Here is an 18,352-nt window from a genome sequence, read left to right on the forward strand (position 1 = left end):
AATTCTACACTCTTTATCCAGTTAATCAAAACAACATGCTGGATTCCTACCACCACAGTTATTAAATATATGTTTTCCTAAACTTGACCCACAAGTTCAAAATACTGTCACACTCTGAAAAAGCAGAATTGTGATTTAAAACAAAAGATGGAACACTGAGGGGAAATAATAACCTATTATTTATGCACAACAATTACCTATGTAATGAGCAATAAAAGGAGTTGCCCTTTTACCACTAATTACCACCACTAATTAAGGCTCCAAGTGGCTTTGTATCAGAAAAATCTCTGCTTTTCTGCCACTCCCTACTCAAGGTCATCAAATTTTACAGCCTTCTTGTAGCCTCTTTTAAGAGACTATGACACAGATTGACTATGTGAAGCTGTAGCAATATCCTGTCCATAAACTGTGTATTTATCTTTGCTTTGGTTGTTTTCCTTTGACATTCTGTGCAAGCATGGTTTCAGGAAATACCCTCTTCAAGTAATTTTATACAACAGGCATATACACCAGCATATCATATGTTTTGTTCCATCTTAACTTCCTTATGTTATTTTCAGATCTCCATTCTGATTTTTATGGAAGATGATATTCTGATGTGTGGCTGATTGTGTCTCCAGGCTGCATGTTAAGGAGAAACAGGTTAGAAATTAGTAAATTTAACTTTCAGTTTTACTGATGTTTTGTTACAGAGAATTGATATCAGCTTCCACCATTTCCAACACACAGCTGTGTTGTTCAAAACATCACTAGCAATAGCAGCCTTCCAAGGAATTATAATTTTTTTTTGTCTTTGTCTAAGCACTTTCACCTCTGTCATGGGTTTAATAGAGGGTTTAAAGAGTTTCCTTCTAACTCCCATTTTGCTTATGACTGTGTCATCACAGTTGACTTGCAAGACCTTAGGGGTCTGATGCACATGTGAGATACCTCGAGGCTGCATGCTCCCTCTCCTTGCATCCATCAGCAGTTCATACATAAAAACAGACTCGTCTGCAAGCACTCACCATGCAGACCAACATTATTTACTCTACTGTCAGCCAATTTGATGATTATTATGGAAATCATGTATATCTCTGATGGGCATTCCTTTCTGTCACTCCTTTACAGCGCAAGCTTTACCCAACAAATTATTTTAGAAAGCAGCTGTATGTTTTGTCACTGTTATAAAGTATTGTGTCCTGGAGCTACTTTTTCCTGAAGTGTTCCATCACAAAGTTGTGAGTATGAAATTCACAAGTATCCTCCCCAGCCTTTGAAATGAATCGACTCTTGTGAATTTCAAGGGTTTTACTCTGCTATATTTTAGTAATCTTCACAAATAGGTCAAATTAGCACACAGTACTATTTCATTTATGCTTAAAAATATGCCCTATAAAGAATTTATGCTACCCACTAGCATTTATTTCCTCTGACAAAAAATACAGCTGAATTAGTTTGGAGAACCATGGAGGACCAGAGATAATTGCCCATTACAATATTTGGTGCAGTCCAGCTCTTGTTACACCTCACTGACCCCAGGTGATAATTGCATTGTGTTTTTTCTCTTGTTTTTGCTCATGATGTCCCACAGGTGCTAACATTTTCTTTGCCTCATACTATCATCGTCTAGATGGAAAGCATAATTAAGCCAAAGTCCAAAAAGGTTGTTCCCTATCTGTAACTAATTTAAAGTTCACAGCTTTTTTTTGGCTTTCAAAACTGAATGAAGGCTTCTTAGTACCAATCAATAAATTGATTAAATATATATCCTCCTTTGGAGCTCAGTCCTCATATGAAGTATTTGATACTTTTTGATACTGATACTTACACACATCCTCATGGACTTCATTCAGCCCAAGTGCTTTACCAAGTTATGTTTTTTCTAGCACAGCTCACAGTTTAGCTGCTACAGCGTTTCATTGAGACTCATGCTCCCAAATCCGTACGTGCTCTTTTCATCTTGTTCAAAATGCTGGCCTGGCATTTTACACAACGCTCATTTGTTTCTAAAAGGGTACGCACACACAATATGCACAGCTGTAAAAGCGTGGAAGAGCTGCATTCATGCTTTGAAACGGGAAAGTAGAGATGAGCAGCTTCCAAACGCTTCATAATTAGTAAACAATGCCGCGGCCTGTTCCTGCCGCAGAAGTAGGACATGACCGAATGAACTCTGCCTTTTTAGAGCCGCACTCCGGGGCTCCGAATGGGCCCGTTCCCGAAGGGGGCTGTCCCCGGAGCAGACAGCTCCACAGGGAAGGTAAGCGGTGGCACAGGAATGGGAGGGGGCAGGATACGGAACTCGGGAAATGGAGCAAAGCTCTGGATTTTGCTCCTCGCGGTCTGCGGCTGCCGAGCGAAGCTCTCAATCAAAGGTCCAAGAAAAGCTTGTTGGTGACTTAAAGCCGGTGTTGTTCTCCCCTGAGGTTCTCGGGAACTTACCAAGAGGGGAATTAAAACTTAGAGTCAGGAGCACCGTGACTACAAAGCAGTGAAGGGAGGCAGTGCTACACAGCGCTGGGCAGCATTTAAGGTGGTGGTTCTTCCATGCTGGCCGAGCAGCCCTGAACAGCCCCGACCGCCAAGGGACAGCACCTGGCATAAATGCCGATCCCTTCCACAGCCCTGCGCTGGCACGAGCTGCACTGCCAGCTTCCAGAGGCTCGGATGCGGGCCGAGAAAGGCCGCGGGTAATGAAAACACCTTTACCGCAGCACCCACTGCCGCCCGGCGCCTGCGCGATGGCTCCGGCCCGGCAGCGCTATGGCCGCGGCCTGGGAGCGCCGCTCCGCGCACGGCCCCTGACGGATGGCCTGGAGCCCGTGACTGATGGCCTGGAGGCCGTGATAGATGGTTCTGGAGCCCGTGACGGATGATCCTGGAGCAGGTGATGCCCGGGAGCGGGATAAGCCCCCCCTTCCCCCGCACCTGCCGGGGCAGCCCCTCGGCCGCGCTGCCCCGGCCCCGGTGCCAGCGGCGAGACCTCCCCGGCTCTGCGTGTCCCGCGGCGCTTTGGTCTGCGGGTTGTTATTTATTTTACTGTATTTTTAAGAAAACAGAAAAGAAAAAGTCTAGTCGTGATGGTGTTGTGTTTCTTGCAGTCCCTCTCCACGAAACCTTCGTGTTCTTCAGCTTTGGGACCCGTCTTTTCATACTATAGCCGTGCTCACCTGCGTGTCTTTAAGAGTTACAGCGGTAACACAGGCAAGTATAAAAATGTGCATATTGGTTCTGGTCGGTGTTTTTAATGTTTTCTTAATGGAAAACATCGCTGTGGTGCCGTGTGTAAAATAACTGTGAACTCAAGCTCTGTGAGGCTTTGCTTATGAAGATGCTGTTGTTCAAAGAGAAGAAATTTAACCTGTAGATTTTGTGGTTGACTGTGAAATTTATTGAGTGCATAAACTGCCAGTGTGCCACGCTGTCTGGTCAGAGACGGGCTAAAATGTCTGTTATGTATATAAATTTTGCAAAGCCAGAAATGTAATCTGTTTCCAGAACACTTGGTTTAACCTAGATGCGGTTCACACTTGACTTTGGAATGGTGAACCCTCAGAGCTGATGGAATTATCAGTAGTGTAAAGATGTAAAGGTGAGATGTTTTAAATCTTTAGGACTTAGTGGGAGAAGAGATGTCTTTACTAAATGCCAGTGAAAATGGAAATGTTTTTTGATCGGTCAACTTTGTGTACAAACATTTTGACCTGCAGTATATAGTATGTGTGACCTTTTTCTTTTTTTTTTTTTTTTTTTTTTTTTTAGAATAAGTGAGTATTTACATCCTTCAGAATGCCCAACTCCAATGCCAAACTTCATTCTAACCACAGGGCTGGCCGAGAAGCCAGCAGACGGGAATTGGTTTCCAGGTCTTTGCAGAGTGCTCAGCATTGCCTGGAGAACCAGGATTTTGGAACTGCATATGCTCACTATCTCCTGGTACTAAATCTAGCTCCTGAGTTAAAAACAACTGTCAAAGTAAGTGCTCTTCGAATTACTTGGAATTTTATTTATTCTAATTCTCTTGAGGTCTTTGTGACATGTTTTGATATTTGTTGCATGTAACTGACTTCTACTGTTATTAAAGACAGAATTGGAAAATCAGTAATAATTGGGATGGCCAATGATTTCTTTAATAAGCTCGGTATGAAGAGAGTTCACAGAATCTTCTTTTAGTCTCTGTGTGTCAATGGCATTTAATAAAAACAGGGCCTTGTTAGTATTGGAGCCTGCATTAATATACACACATATTAATGTGCACATGTTAATGTACACATTAGGGCTCTCAGTAAACACTGCTGGGTGCTGATCCTCGTGTGTGGGTGTCCAGGTGTATGCCAGGACACCTCCAGATGTTTTCAGGGCTCAGTTCCCTACTTCTGACAACTCCCAGCACTTCAGTGGTCTGTGCTTTATTTTCTAGGAAACATTTCAGTTTACTCTCTTTAAATGGGCAGAAGAACTGGATTCTCTGGCACGGATTCAAGATCTGTTTAACTGCTATGAACAAGCCCTTGAGCTGTATCCCAATGATGAAGTGATCTGTAACAGTATGGGAGAACACCTCTTCAGGTTTGCAGTGATGTATATTCAGTGTTTGTAAGGGTCATGTTGTGAATACAAATGCATTCATATATGTTTGTCTTAAGTAGCTTAAAAAGAGTAGCCAGTGCTAAAATAAATGTTGTTAATCACAGCAACAATGGGGAAAAACCCCACCATGTTTTGTTGTTGCTCAGGTCTTCTAAGGGTGGAATTTTAAGACTGAAATCATAGATGATAATCCAGGTTTTAGTTAGGTTTCCTTTTTGTAATTTCTTTGTTTTAAAGGAACTCCTCTCTGAGCATTGTGTTAAAATGTATACAAATATTGATGGATTTAGGGCTTTTTTCAGTGCTGTCTGATTTGAGATTATGCTGTAGGTATCGTTAAAACTTGATTCAGATTCACAGTTTGATTTCTTTTAATTTCTTTTTTCAAAATTGGCACTTAATGCAAAAGCTGGCAATTCAAAATTTGGTGGTTTTGCAGGATGTTCCAGTTAAATAGAGTACCCACAGTTTTATAGCATTCTTGAGTTTATAACATTGTGTGACTAGATTGCAGAGCTGCTGCTGTCATGTTGTTGCAGTGAGTTCTTGTAAATTAAACCTGTTTTACTTTGTCAAAAGATGCAGTAGTGGATGAAGGTTGGTGCACACAATGCTGTTTCTGAGCTGGCTTTGCCTTTTACAGTGTCTTGATGTAAAGCTATAAATCATTCTTTTTCATAAACTAATGGCACTGTTTCTAAAGATAATTTTTCAAACTAACACAAAATATTTCTGTTGTCTTTTAGCTGACATAAGACCTCTTTACAGACCCTCAGATGTTCACAGCTGCATGCATACTTTCCATTTGTTTGTCACTTTTGCTCCTAGGATGGGTTTCAGAGACGAGGCAGCTGGCTATTTCCACAAAGCAGTGAAGCTCAACCCCGACTTTGCTGACGCCAGGGAGAATTTCTACCGCGTTGCGAACTGGCTGGTGGAGCGCTGGCACTTCATCATGCTCAACGATGCCAAGAGGAACCTCACCTACCTCAGGGCCATTGAGAGCGCTGTGCGCTCAGGGAGCAGATCTGTCCTGGATATAGGAACGGGAACAGGCATCTTGAGGTATGCCACAATGCATGTTACACAGGAATTTAATAGAAAAGTATTGGTTGCCTGACAAAATTTGGCTGAGAGTGGAAGAAATAACCGCTTTGATCCTTTTATGGAGACAGAACTTAAAAAAGCAAGCAAAGCTTACAGAAGCCAGTGAGTCTGGAGTAGTATTTTTTGAACCTTTTTTCATTATTTGTTGCAGATGCTTTTTGTGCCAGTAAGTGCTGCTGAAATTGAATTACTCACGTGGGTTTTGAAGTTGTAATGTTATTTGTCCTGTCTTTAAATATTGACTGTAAAGAGTGGATTCAGCATAGCTGAGGGAGTGTCCTTATGCTAACTGTGGTGGTTTTTTTTGCTGATAACATATCAAGAGGGTATCAACTTGTGCAATATCATTGTTCACACAGGAGATACCAGTTAATCTAAGGATGGTTTTTAGACTTGAACTGGTAGAAATGTGAAGCAGATGTGGAGGAGGGGAAAACCCCTGATTATTGTTTTTCAGTATGTTTGCAAAAAAGGCGGGAGCATCTTTTGTCTATGCCTGCGAATTATCCAAAACCATGTATGAACTTGCCTGTGATGTGGTGGCAGCAAATAATATGGAAAGAGAGATCAAACTTCTGCATTTGAAGTCACTTGATATAGAAATTCCAAAGCACATACCTGAAAGGTACGTTGTTGCTTTCTCTTCTGGTGGTATTTTGAGTTTGCTCATCATTTCAAGAAAATAGGAAATGTCTTGTGACCTAAACAGGAAGTAACACTTCTGTGATATTGCTCAAAATGTGAGAAAGTTCTCAGTATCTTTTATGTATTTAAGGAGCAGAAATGACAATATGTTCTTCAGATCATCCTAATTTCTATTGGTAGACCAACAATGTCCTAAATTAAGGAGTTTAATTCTTTGATGGTGGGAGCTTTGGGGCATATGTAATGATACTGCAGCAACGGGGAAAAAAATAGATTACTATGTCATAAAAGTAATTTTAACACACTTTTACACTTCTAAGATCTTGTGGCTCACTTCTGCAGCTTTTGAATAGAATCGAGTTACTAACATTTAACAAAGTTGTGGTCATGGTACAGGCTCATGATCTGAAATGATGAAGCTCCTGGTTTAGGCCAATCAAGCCTTGCCTAATTGGCTTGCCTAATCATCTGAGCTACTGTAATGCATGTATCCCTTTAGTGCATATAATGAGTTACTAGATGTCAGCTATTAATAAATAACTTACTGCTGTTCTGGAAGTGTCTCCTCTTATTATGCCACATGTTTTCTCGTTTAGTTCCAGAGGACTTAAGATTTTAGAGTTGTTAGTCTGTGTCAGAATTTTTTTGTGCTTTGATTATAGTTTTGGGAGTTTTAATTCCTTTTTATGCACATGCATGAGTGCATACTATTGCACAAAATATATATTCTGCAGTATCATTGGCTGTATGCCCAGGCTGAAACATCTTCCTGTTTTGGCTAGATTCTTCCCACACAACTTATTTATAAATGCTGAGCAAGAGGCTTTACAGTAAATTCTTGCTCAATATTTGCTCTCTTTTATCTGCATCTTCAATAACTTCTGACTACAATTCAAAACACATAATTTTTTGGAAGAATTAAATTGTCCACATGTACTGAAACTCCTGGTAAAAGTTTTGCTCTGAGCTCATCCTGGCAGAGTGTTTGTTGCACATCATATTTTTCTTGTCTAGAGTTTCCTTGGTTGTCACAGAAACAGTCGATGCTGGCTTATTTGGAGAAGGAATTGTAGAGAGCTTGATACATGCTTGGGAACATCTGCTTTTACAACCAAAGGTGGGTGATGTGGGTACCTGTGCATGTGCACACATTCCAGACATATGGGAATGAGAAACATTTGTCTTCTAAGTACTTCATTCCTTTTGGTATGCTAAAAATGAGTGATCTGGGCTTGCTCCATGAATTTGATTTTGGTAAGTGGCAGTGAGGCAGAACTTTCATTGTACTCCTGTGAACTCTGTGTTCTGAGTAAACATGTGTTTGCAAAGCATGTTTACCTGATGTAACCTTCCTTCATCACAGATGGTTCACTCTTAATCACTGTTCATTCATTTATTTTTAAATCTTTTTTGTCCCCCAGCTTTGTAAGCAAAAGGGTTTGTGTGGATTTTAAATGTACAGCCAGAATAGGCAGAAAATGCTGAATAATGGTAGAGTTATTTGGGAACACTCAATTATGATTTGGTAAATAAATTTATTTATTTTTGCTGATTTGAACCTTTTTGGAAGACTGAGCAATTCCACTGGGTTTCAGATTTTACTTTATATTTTGTGGTTTTGCTAGTACATTAAGCAAAGTAATATTACAAAGAGTCTTAAATAGCCTAATCTCTGTTAAGCTAATATTCATCCTAAGAGGACTTCTCTTTATTTTGTCCTTGCCTTGATTCCAACTCATTTAAAAAGAAAGTTTTAGCTGGCTGAAACCTTTTGTGTTATACTGAGTTGAAACTGATGACCTCTAGTGTTAAGTACGGGAATGATGCATAAGGGAAAAGTCCTGGAATGTTTCAGTGTAGTCTAACAGTGTTTCTCAATCTGCATTTTGTTAGAGTTACACACAGGAAGTAGTAGACTTGAGAGAAAAGCTGATGCCTGGTTATATTGAGACACTGTATTTAAAACACTCCTTTAATGGTCAACAGAATGCCAAAGAGTAGTGACTTCTCCAGTCACTAAGAACTTAGCAAAGTTTTGACTGTCACTTGAATGGCTCACTAACATGTAATTTAGGCTTCTCAGTAATGGTAGAAATAATCCACTGTCTCATTGCATGTTGTTGTTCATGTTTTCACAGCCTAAAAACCAAGACATTAGTGCTGGAGACTATGGCAGAGTTATTCCTGCAAGTGCTACAATATTTGGGATGGCAGTGGAATGCAAAGAGATACGTAGACATCACAGGTGTGTTTAAACTCTAGCACAGCTTGAACCCACTTTTTTTATTTGGGAAGAGAGACTGGTTGTTTTATTGACCATTTCCCATTTACTTTGCTCTTTATTTTTTGAATGGCTGATTATCTGTTTAACAAAAAAGATTTCTGCTCTCACCATCCCCACCCCTTTTCCAGGCTTTTTTTTTTTGCCCCACCTCCCTACCCCTTTGAGGTTCAGATTTTCTGGACCCTTTAATCACACAGTTATGCTGAAATACCTGCCTCTAACACATGCTAAAGAAATTTAATTCCTTCATAGTAAAATTACTTCTTGATTTCTGAATTGGAAATTCTTGGATTAACACTTGGCCTGTATCCTCATTTTACCCTCTTTATAATCTGCTCCATACCTCACTTCTGGATCTGAGCCTAGATCTAACCCCTGTAAAGCCTAAGTGTTGATAACCCCAGCTGTCTTTATCTGTCTGAATGTTCTTTGCCTAATTCTGGACTGGCATACAGTAGAGTTTCTTTGCTGAGTGCAGTTCTGACTGTGTATCGATTGCTTTCATATTTATTCCAATCTTTTAGAACATCATCACTGTATGGAGACAGTCTGTCTGAGAAGTTTGGACTAGGGGTATTTTGTTTAGGATTAATATGGTTGTAGATTAGAGAAAATACTAACTTCTAGAGGAGCTCCAGTGCACTGGATTAAAAGCAGCTGGGCTGCATCAGTGATTTCTCTAATGCAGTAGATCTGGACAGTGTCCCGAAAGAGAAAGAAGCTCCTGTGGTTGATGGTCACAAAACAGTTTCTGTTATAAGTTAATTATTCATCAGTTAGAGGAAGTTTTGCCTTGAAACTGGGCATTGACCATTACTTACAAAATTTAAATACAATGAAAGTTAATTTGCTGTTAACTTTGGATTTTTGAATTGATGTTTCATTTTGATGAGTGGCAAAGATCAGGTGAAGTGATGGTCGCAAATTAATTATATGGTATAGGGAAAAAAGTCACTTTTAAATTTCTTACCTTTATAGTTTTAGATCCCATTTTCTCTAGCAAGAATTTTAAGATTGTTATAACAAGTCCTGTTTTTATGTAAAACACTTGCCTGTTCTCAGATTTAAACTACACAGATCACTTTAAATTACTCTGATGTTCGTGCCTTCACATTTCCTCAAGTGTTTTCACAATCTACAGGAGAGCTTTGGGGTTTGGATGTTTTTTTCTGAGCAGGAGGCCTAATGAAATAGCAGTGTACAAGTGTCTCTTTTCTCATTATTTTTATATAATATAGCAGTTTCTGCCTAAGTTTCTGCCTTGAACAATTAATACAATTTTTCTTTGAGCTTTTCCTCATGATTTTATTTTTTTTTTGAGTGGTTAGAAGTAGACAGAGAGCCCAGAATTGAATGAATACATGATTTTTTTTTCCTGAAGTACATTTAAAAGTGTGTTTAATTTCTCATCAAACACAGATTCATCTTGCTGAGAGAGAATCAGCAATTGTTGATAATCAGTCAATTGTTGTTAATCTTGCATATCACAGCCATCTCTCTGTGCCTGATCTGATCTTCTGTTTTGTATTCTGTCTCATTCTTTCAGCAATTCTAAGTTATGCTTTATGGCTTGTGCTCTGATTGGTATTGGGTTTTTTTTCCTAGGATATGATCAAATTCTTAATATGTATTGGGCTTTTCTTTAGTTTCTGGTGACAGCATTCAGTTCTGATTCTTCAAAGTGAGGTGCATTTTCTGTGTTTTAGAGCTGCTCTGAACATGACAAAAACACCACAGAACTGTTTTGGTGTTTTTTAACTTCTTTGTTTTAACACTCTGTACATTTAAAAATAATTAGCCTAGGGAGAATTTCCTTTAGGTTTTTGGTCAAATTACTTGGAATTTAATTTCTCCTGTGTTTGCCTTTACTCCCAGAGTGGGAATGCAAGAAGTTGCTGGTGTGTGCTTGTCCAATTCAGTGCAGTTCTTCAGTCCCACATATGCTGCTGCTGGCTCAGAGGAAACTGTGGAGCCCTACACCACCGAGAAGCTCAGTCGTATTCCTGGGGGTTACAGAGCCCTCACAGAGCCCTGCCAAGTCCTGACAGTAGATTTCAACGATCTGCAGGTAATGATTTTTTCTAAAACCCTTCTTAAGTAGTCTTGTTATGATAGTGAAAAGTCCCATATGTCATTTGGTTTTGGGTTCAACTTCAGAACAGTTCACAAGCGCAAAGTTGGCAGGGCTGCTCTGAAATCCTCTGCTGGTTTTGATGCTTGTCTGGTTGTGTGGTGATGTGATTCCTCAGACGGCAGTCTGTAATTTTTTGAAGGTGGACTTTTTTTGTTTATTGGGCATAGCTTAGGGAACTTCATAAACTACCTCACTGTAAGATCAAACAGCTGCCAGCCTCAGCACAGGGAGGGGAAGGAAGGATGCAAGAGATCCATCCTAAATGATTTATGCAGTTATAGAGCTGACTTAGTTTATCTCTCTAAAGTCAGTCTTCACAAAGCTCTTGAAGACAGGAGAAAGGCTGTATTTTTCCATCTGGCATAAAAATGTAAATGTTAGTGGGTAAGTGTAAAAGAGCAGATGAAGAAATTGTTCTATTCAACCATTTGATTCCACACTTCAGCTCCTTTGTCTCTTAGGGTTTTTCTAAAATCTAGTAGCATAATTTTGTGTATTTAGCACAAAATACATTTGGATGTGTATGCTAAATAGGCCTGAACTGGAAAGCAGGGAGCTCAGCCCCTGCAGCTGAGCTTGCTAAAAAGATGATACAGCTGATCTCTGGTGTGCTTCTTGCTCATTGACCTGTGGTGAGGAGCTGGTATTGAGTCAGAGCCTAAAATAGATTCTGTTATATAAATGAAATTATTCTTGGCTGCTGCTTGGCCAGGAGTTGCAGTTTCTGAATCAATAGCTTTTCCTAGTTGGCTTGTCTGACATCCTGAGATGAAAAATGAAATAAGACAAGGCTCTTCAGTATACTATGGGGAGCAATCTCTGTGACCTAATGTTGCTTCTGCTTCCAGGGTCAGTAAGGAACTATTGCTCTCATCTGAGAGATGTCTGCTCTTAAGCATCTGCCTGCTGGCAAACATGTAAAGATAATTTTAAAGAGTAAAGAACAGTGTTATTCTTTAAATCATGTTTCAGAAGTGCTCTTTTGAAGTTTTGGTTAGACTAATGGAGTGCTCCTGTCATGAAATGTTAAGATATTGTAAGTAAAAAGGAAGAAATGCCTCTGTTATGAATCACTGATGCAGTTGGGAGTCCTTGGTTACTGTTTGTTGTTACTTTGTCACTGGGCAATGTGGCAGTTCCAAACACTGGTAGGTTACTTTCAGTATGGATTTTTGTTTTGGGGCTTTTTTAATGTGTTGTGTCGTGGCCATACCTGGATGTTCAATCAATGCAGCTAAAAATGAGAAAAAAATTGTCTTTGTTCCTGTTGTAATAAGAAAAAATTCTAATTCTCCTAAACTTAAAAACTGTACAGAATTACCAGCTAAGAACAGAAATTCATGTAAGAAATCACTTAGCACTAGTAAGGTAATTTTGTAAGACCTATTATCTAAACTCCTATTTCAAAGAACTAGAGGGATGTTGCATTCGTTCTGCTTGTGCTAACTGTCCAGACCTAAACTGGCAGAACTGAGGAGAAGGCTTAAAATTGAGTAAAACAGTGTTTTTCAAACTGAGCTGTAGGAGACATCAAAAACATCAGTACAGATCAGAGAAATAATAAGTCAGAATTCACAAATAATAATAATTTCAAAAAAGCAGCTGCTTTATGGTGATTACTTTATGGCTGTTGTTATTAGCAGCGGCTCAGTCCCTCCCAGGCAGGGGAATGAGGTGTGGCTGTAAGTACATTTGTACCCAGCCAGGTGCTGCCTGTGTGCTGGCAGCAGATCAGTGCCACTGGCAGGGGAACTGTTTACCTCTGCAGCCAGTACTTAAAGCACAGTCTCACTTTCAGGCCCTAAAGGGACTCTGCTTTTGCCACCAGTTACAGATTTGGCTCTTCCTAATCCTTCATGAGAAGTTGTGGTGTGGAATATGTGAGAAATTGTGGATCAAGGCATAGGAAATTCATTCACTGCATTCTTGCTGTAGATTTTCCTTCTGTTTGTAGGTCTTTCTCATTCAGAGGACATGTGTGGCATTAAATCATTTTGGGGTTTTACTGCCTATTCCCGTGCCATTGCTTTATTTCCGTTGCTCTCTCTTAACAAGACTACTTGATGAATTGCCATCCTGATGTGCTACAGCTGTTTAAATCTGTAATTGGCATAAATAATAGGAGAAGGTTTATAAAGTGGCAAATGTGAGAAATAAGTATGGGTTAAGCAGCATGGCAGAGAGCAGGGAAAGCTGAAATAAGCCCTCAAATGGGTTTTTAAGTGATGGCAATGTAACACTGCAGTTACTAGAACCCACTGGATGAGAACCTTGGGCCTGCTGCTGTTGAGGAGTAACCAGGAAGAATACTTCTAATATCAAATACACTTCTGTACCTCTCCAACTCCCCAGAAACCAAGAACCAGATGCATGCTTGTGCTCCTGCTGTCTTATTTCAAGGGGCTTGATGCCAGCAAAGCTTCAGCTGGCTGCTCTTTCCTTCACTAGCTGAGGAGGTACCAAAAGGATGACTGGCAGCAAAGCACTTCTGTTTGAAGAGCAGTGACATCTTACTGTGAACTTTGTTATCATTCAGTAATCTTAACTTGCCCATTGCTCAGTCATCTCAGTTGTGAGAAGAGGGATAGACAAGCTCTTGGAGAACACAGAACAAAGAGGGAAGAATAAGAAACCCAGCAAGTGACAGCTAGTCCTGTCCTCAGAGCAGGACATGAACTTTTCTTTTGCCATGTGTATTTTAAGATTGAAATGTACAGAGAACAAGTGTTGACATAAGCAGATCAGGAAGTTGATAAATGTTTTGGAAGGGCTGTTACTAAGTAGAATGGCTGTGACTGAGAGAACCTTTGGTCCCTTGTGCTTGACCTCCTGTTAATTGGTTTATGCTGGAACTAAAACATTAGGGCTGGTCCTTTTGTGCTTGTGAATGTTGATAGCAGAAGGTAATTCCTGAGAAAAATAAATTTTACATGGAAAAATACTTAATTCCTGTTACATATTCAAAACTTTGTAAAGTATTGGAGAATTTATAAATGATCCCTTTAGGATAGACATTAAGGTGTTCCCAGTAGTGAGATTGTACATGCCTGAGCTTTTACACAAGGCCTACAAAGCCCAGGTAAAAACACCCTCAGATAAAACAGATAAAACACCCTCAAAGATGTTTGATTTCCTGTTTTTATAATGACTCTGCAAGCCTGTGTTTGAGCAAATTCACAGTACACAAATTTCTAGAACTGATTGAACACAGGTTTTAAGTGAAACATGTCCCTGAGCACTGGCTTGAGTTCAGCCAAAAGCCTGGCTCTGTTTTTATTCATTCTTGTAAGGTAAGCCTTGCCAGTCTGAAGTCTTTCTTGCAGTTTTCACTGGGTTTAAATGTGTGTGTTCTTAGATGTTTGCTTCTCATGGATGCAGGCTGTCCATGTGGGAAATGGCTCTTGCATGTGGGAAGACAGTTCCTATGCTAATGAGTACTAATGATGCTAATTGATATTGTAGAGGCTTGGTAACTTCAAGTTTCTGTTGGGTGCCCTCATGGATTGGTGCAGAAATTTTGGATTATTTAGTTTAATGAAACCAATTTTTATTTATGGAAATAAACTCCCCCACCTTTTTTTCTCTTTCTGCTTTGGTCAGGAGCTGAAAAGCCTGGCAGCTAGAAAGCCCTGGAAGCTCAGCCTGCCAGTCACTGAAGGAGGAATATTGGATGCTGTTGTGGTGTGGTTTGTACTGCAGCTTGATGGGGAGCATTCTCTCTCTACAAGTCCCAGTGAGGAAACTTGCTGGGAACAGGCTGTGTATCCTGTGCAGGGCCTCCTTGGTATGTCCTGTGGGTTTGCTTCTTGTGGTACATGAACTTGGTTTCATTTTGGGGTTTTTTTTTTCATTTTGATAAGTTACCTTATGTCAGAGATTAGGAAGACTAAATAGGATTGGAAGTTCAACAGCAAGTAGCTAAGAGGTGGTTCCTGATCATGTTTCTAGTCTGTAGAGCACAGTCCCTTCATCAGGGCTTGTTTGTGGGACTTTGCTGTTAAGCAGATGAGATCTGGGAGAAAGCTTTTCTTTAAGTTGGGTTTTTTTCTGTACTGAATTTAATGCATTGTGGAGCATCTCCAAAAAGTGAGGCTACTGACTGGCTCACTAGCAACTTAGGAGAGGAATGGTGGGCAAGGTGAGGTAGAAATTGCTAGCTGCTACTGCCACAAAACCAAAACTAAACATTCCTACCTACCCCTTGAATCCCTTGTGGGATTCAACTTGAATGCTCTCCACGTACAGACATTGGCAGTGTAATTTTTAACAGTCTACTTCTCTAAATTTTAACAGTCTACTCTATCCACCCACCTTTATTTTCCTGTTTCCTAGAATCTTAGAATATCTCAAGCTGGAAGGAACCTGTAAGGATCATAGAGTCCAGCTTCCTGCTTCTTACAGAACTATCTAAAATGAAATCACCTGTCTAAGAGCATTATCCAGGTGCTCCTTGCACTCTGGCAGACATGGTGCTGTGACTACTGCCCTGGGGAACCCATTCCAGTGACTGATAATCCTGTGGGTGAAGCACCTATTCTGAATGTCCCATCTCAACTTCCCTGATGCAGCCTCATTCCATTGCCTCATGTGCTGTCTCTAGTAGAGAGGGATCAGCACCTTCCCCTCCACTGCCACCCTTGAGGGGGCTCTAGAGAGTGATATCTTCCCTCAGCCTGCTCCTCTTCAGGCTGAACAAAACAAGTGCCCTCAGCTGCTCTTCATAAGCCTTTCCCCTGAGGCCTTTCTCTGTCTTGGCCACCCTGCTCTGCACACACTCTGATGGTTTGATCTCATACTGTGGCACAGATATGAACAAATGAGATAGTGGGGTGGCTGGGTTGGTTTGTTTGTTTGTTTGCTTCAAGCACCATAATGCACTTCAGTGATGTGTCTGTAAAGTAACTGACACGACTTTTTAATGCTCTTTTGCCAAGATTATGCTGTGAAGACTGGAGATTCTGTGATGATGGAAGTTTGCTGCCAAGACTGCTACTTGAAGATCCAGAAGATTTCTTCCTTGCCTTCAGAGTGTGGGATGGATTTCAGTGACAGAGATGACACACTGAGTTTGGGCAATGAGGCTGAATTATGTAATGCTCTGGCTGGACTTCAGACAAGCACCAAACAGGATGGCAGCACTCCAGTGTGTGTGCTGGAATCCACAGAAATAGCCCTGCTGAATGACACAGCTTACCATGAATGCTTTAAAGCTGCCATGAGCAAAGTGCTGCTGTCATTAAATCCAAGCAAGGACTTGCACTCCATGGACGTTGATGGGCATGGCAGTGGGATAAACCTCCAAGAGAATCAAAGCACAAGCTCTCTAGGTGTGGATCCTGATGCTTTGTACATTTTAGATGTGTCTGAAGGCTTCTCTATCCTGCCAATTATAGCTGGCAAGCTTGGGCCAGTTAGAGCCTACAGTTCTGTTGAGAAAGATCAGCATCAGGCAGCACTTCATGTCATTGCAGAGGCAAACCACTTCCCTAAGGAAACACTAGAGTTTTGGCTCAGCCACTTGGAAGAAGAAAGTGTGGTGCTACAGAGACCCAAATCAGACAAATTGTGGAGTATTATTATCTTGGATGTTATAGAGACATCAGGTTTAATCCAGCAGGAAGTGATGGAAAAGGCTGCAATATCCAGGTAGAGTATAAAAGGACAAAAATATTCCTAGGAATCTGTAATTACCTGAAAAATTTTAAGAATATTCCTTGTAACTATGTAATTACTGTTATGTTTCTTCTGTAGAAAAAGGGTTTTTCCTTGGATTGAACCTCCCAGTGTTCCTGGCATGACCATTGTATACATTTTTTTTTTTTTTTTTTAAGCATCAAGATTTCACCATCTCAGATTCCTTTATTTTTTTTTATAGAATAAAAGAATATGGATGATCATATTCCTTGGTCTGTCAGAAGTTTGCAGGATAACAAAGAATAACCAAGGTAGCTTTTAGTGCAAGTTAGAAAAGCCCAGATTCGGGTACATGTCAGACGGTTGTTGGAACAAACTGGTCCTGCTGAAAGACAAACCTGTGGTGTGAGAACAGCCAGGGAGGCAGCAGCAAAGCTGCTCTTCCTCACCGCAGGAGGAGTGGGAAGGAAGGCAGAGGAGAAGTAAAGTAATGGAAATGGGTAACTAAGTGTGAAATGGATTTATCCCCTTTTGTGGGCCTAGGGAAACGTTGCTGTTAACCTTTCTGTTTAGTGATGGCACGTTATGCCTAGGAGCACTTGACTTCAGAGCAAGAACTAGTGTGCCTTTCTTAAATGTATTTACTGTTCTCTCATTACTGTTGATTGATCAGCTTTACAGGTGAAATCCCTCTTATTTTACAGGTGTTTACTTCACAGTGGAGGGAAGATTTTCCCACAGTATGTGTTGGTATATGGGATGCTTGTAGAATCAGAGTCTCTGTTGCTGGAGAGTGCTGTTCAAGGAACAGAACCAACCCTGGGGTTTAATATTGCCCCTTTCATCAACCAGTTCAAGGTAGGAAGCTGGTGGGTGGCTTCCAGGCATGGTTTCATAGCTGCAGCTGTTTAGATTTGGTGTGAACTATAAAAAAACACTGTTGAAATTATCAAGAGAGGTTTTGTGACCACACAGGGACCTTGAGATAAGCTAAAATGGGTGATGTTTGTTTTAGAACTGGCATGGAAGTTTTGTCCTTGTTACTGTACAGAAGAATGACTGTGCAGTTACTGTTCCCAGGCAACTGTATTCCAGTGTTTCAAAAGGGATTAGAGGGCTGTATTTTGCCTTTTGTCTATCTCTGATAGCCATTCCAGTAATTCCTGGCAACCTCAGTGTTATGATTAAGTTTACTACCTTTTCCCTTTGTAATGGCTGTGGCTGCCTATTCTTTCAGGTACCTGTTCGTGTGTATTTGGATCTCTCCACATTACCCTGTGTACCCTTGAGCAAGCCAGCAGAGCTTTTAAGGCTGGATCTCATGAGCCCTCTGCAGAACAGCCCCAGCAGAGAAGTGAAGGTGAGTTCTGGGGTCCAAAGTGCATTTAAATACTCTTCTGCAGTGCTGCTTCTTAATTGCTCCTGTGGGCTAAACAGGATTTGTCTGCAGCTGTCTCTGAAAAGGACTGAAATGGTTTGAACTACTTCCTTGAACAAAGTAGCATAACTGATCATTATTTTAAATACTTTTAGGTACAAATTTGTAAGTCTGGCCGGGTCACTGCCATTCCCTTCTGGTATCACATCCATCTAGATGAAGAGCACAGCTTGGACACATCTGATGAGTCCTCACACTGGAAACAAGCTGCAGTTGTTCTGGATGAGCCCATCCCAGTTCAGGTTGGAGATGAACTTGTACTTGATGTCCAACACCATAAAAGCAATATCAGCATTACAGTGAAAAGGTGAACAATGTCCTGTGTGATTTGTGCTTAATAACCTATGCATAAACTGAATGTTCAGAACAACACTGCTGTTACTTTGTAATAAAGTCTAAATTTTATTTACTGATCAAAAAGGCTGATTTGTTGCTGTAATAAGAGATACCTAGGTTCCACTGGTGGACTAGAATTTGCACTGTAAGGGTATCCTACCAAGCTAGAGGAGGTATTGTCTTCAGTGCAGCACAAACCTGA

At 40.6% G+C, this 18,352-nt stretch overlaps 1 protein-coding gene across 1 annotated transcript; it reads left to right on the forward strand.

Annotated features, from left to right (window-relative positions):
• Positions 1-2,720: 2,720 nt before the first annotated feature.
• On the forward strand, positions 2,721-18,234 carry PRMT9 (protein arginine methyltransferase 9). The gene is made up of 14 exons (XM_059470237.1): positions 2,721-2,869; positions 3,084-3,186; positions 3,745-3,957; positions 4,403-4,551; positions 5,401-5,637; positions 6,137-6,304; positions 7,339-7,441; positions 8,463-8,569; positions 10,484-10,676; positions 14,343-14,526; positions 15,677-16,388; positions 17,081-17,234; positions 17,614-17,736; positions 17,910-18,234. Exons 3-14 carry the CDS (start codon positions 3,772-3,774, stop codon positions 18,123-18,125), a joined length of 2,532 nt encoding a protein of 843 aa, XP_059326220.1. The 5' UTR covers positions 2,721-2,869; positions 3,084-3,186; positions 3,745-3,771; the 3' UTR covers positions 18,126-18,234.
• Positions 18,235-18,352: the final 118 nt, after the last annotated feature.

Source organism: Ammospiza nelsoni, chromosome 4 (genome assembly GCF_027579445.1).
Source record: "Ammospiza nelsoni isolate bAmmNel1 chromosome 4, bAmmNel1.pri, whole genome shotgun sequence".
NCBI lineage: Eukaryota > Metazoa > Chordata > Aves > Passeriformes > Passerellidae > Ammospiza > Ammospiza nelsoni.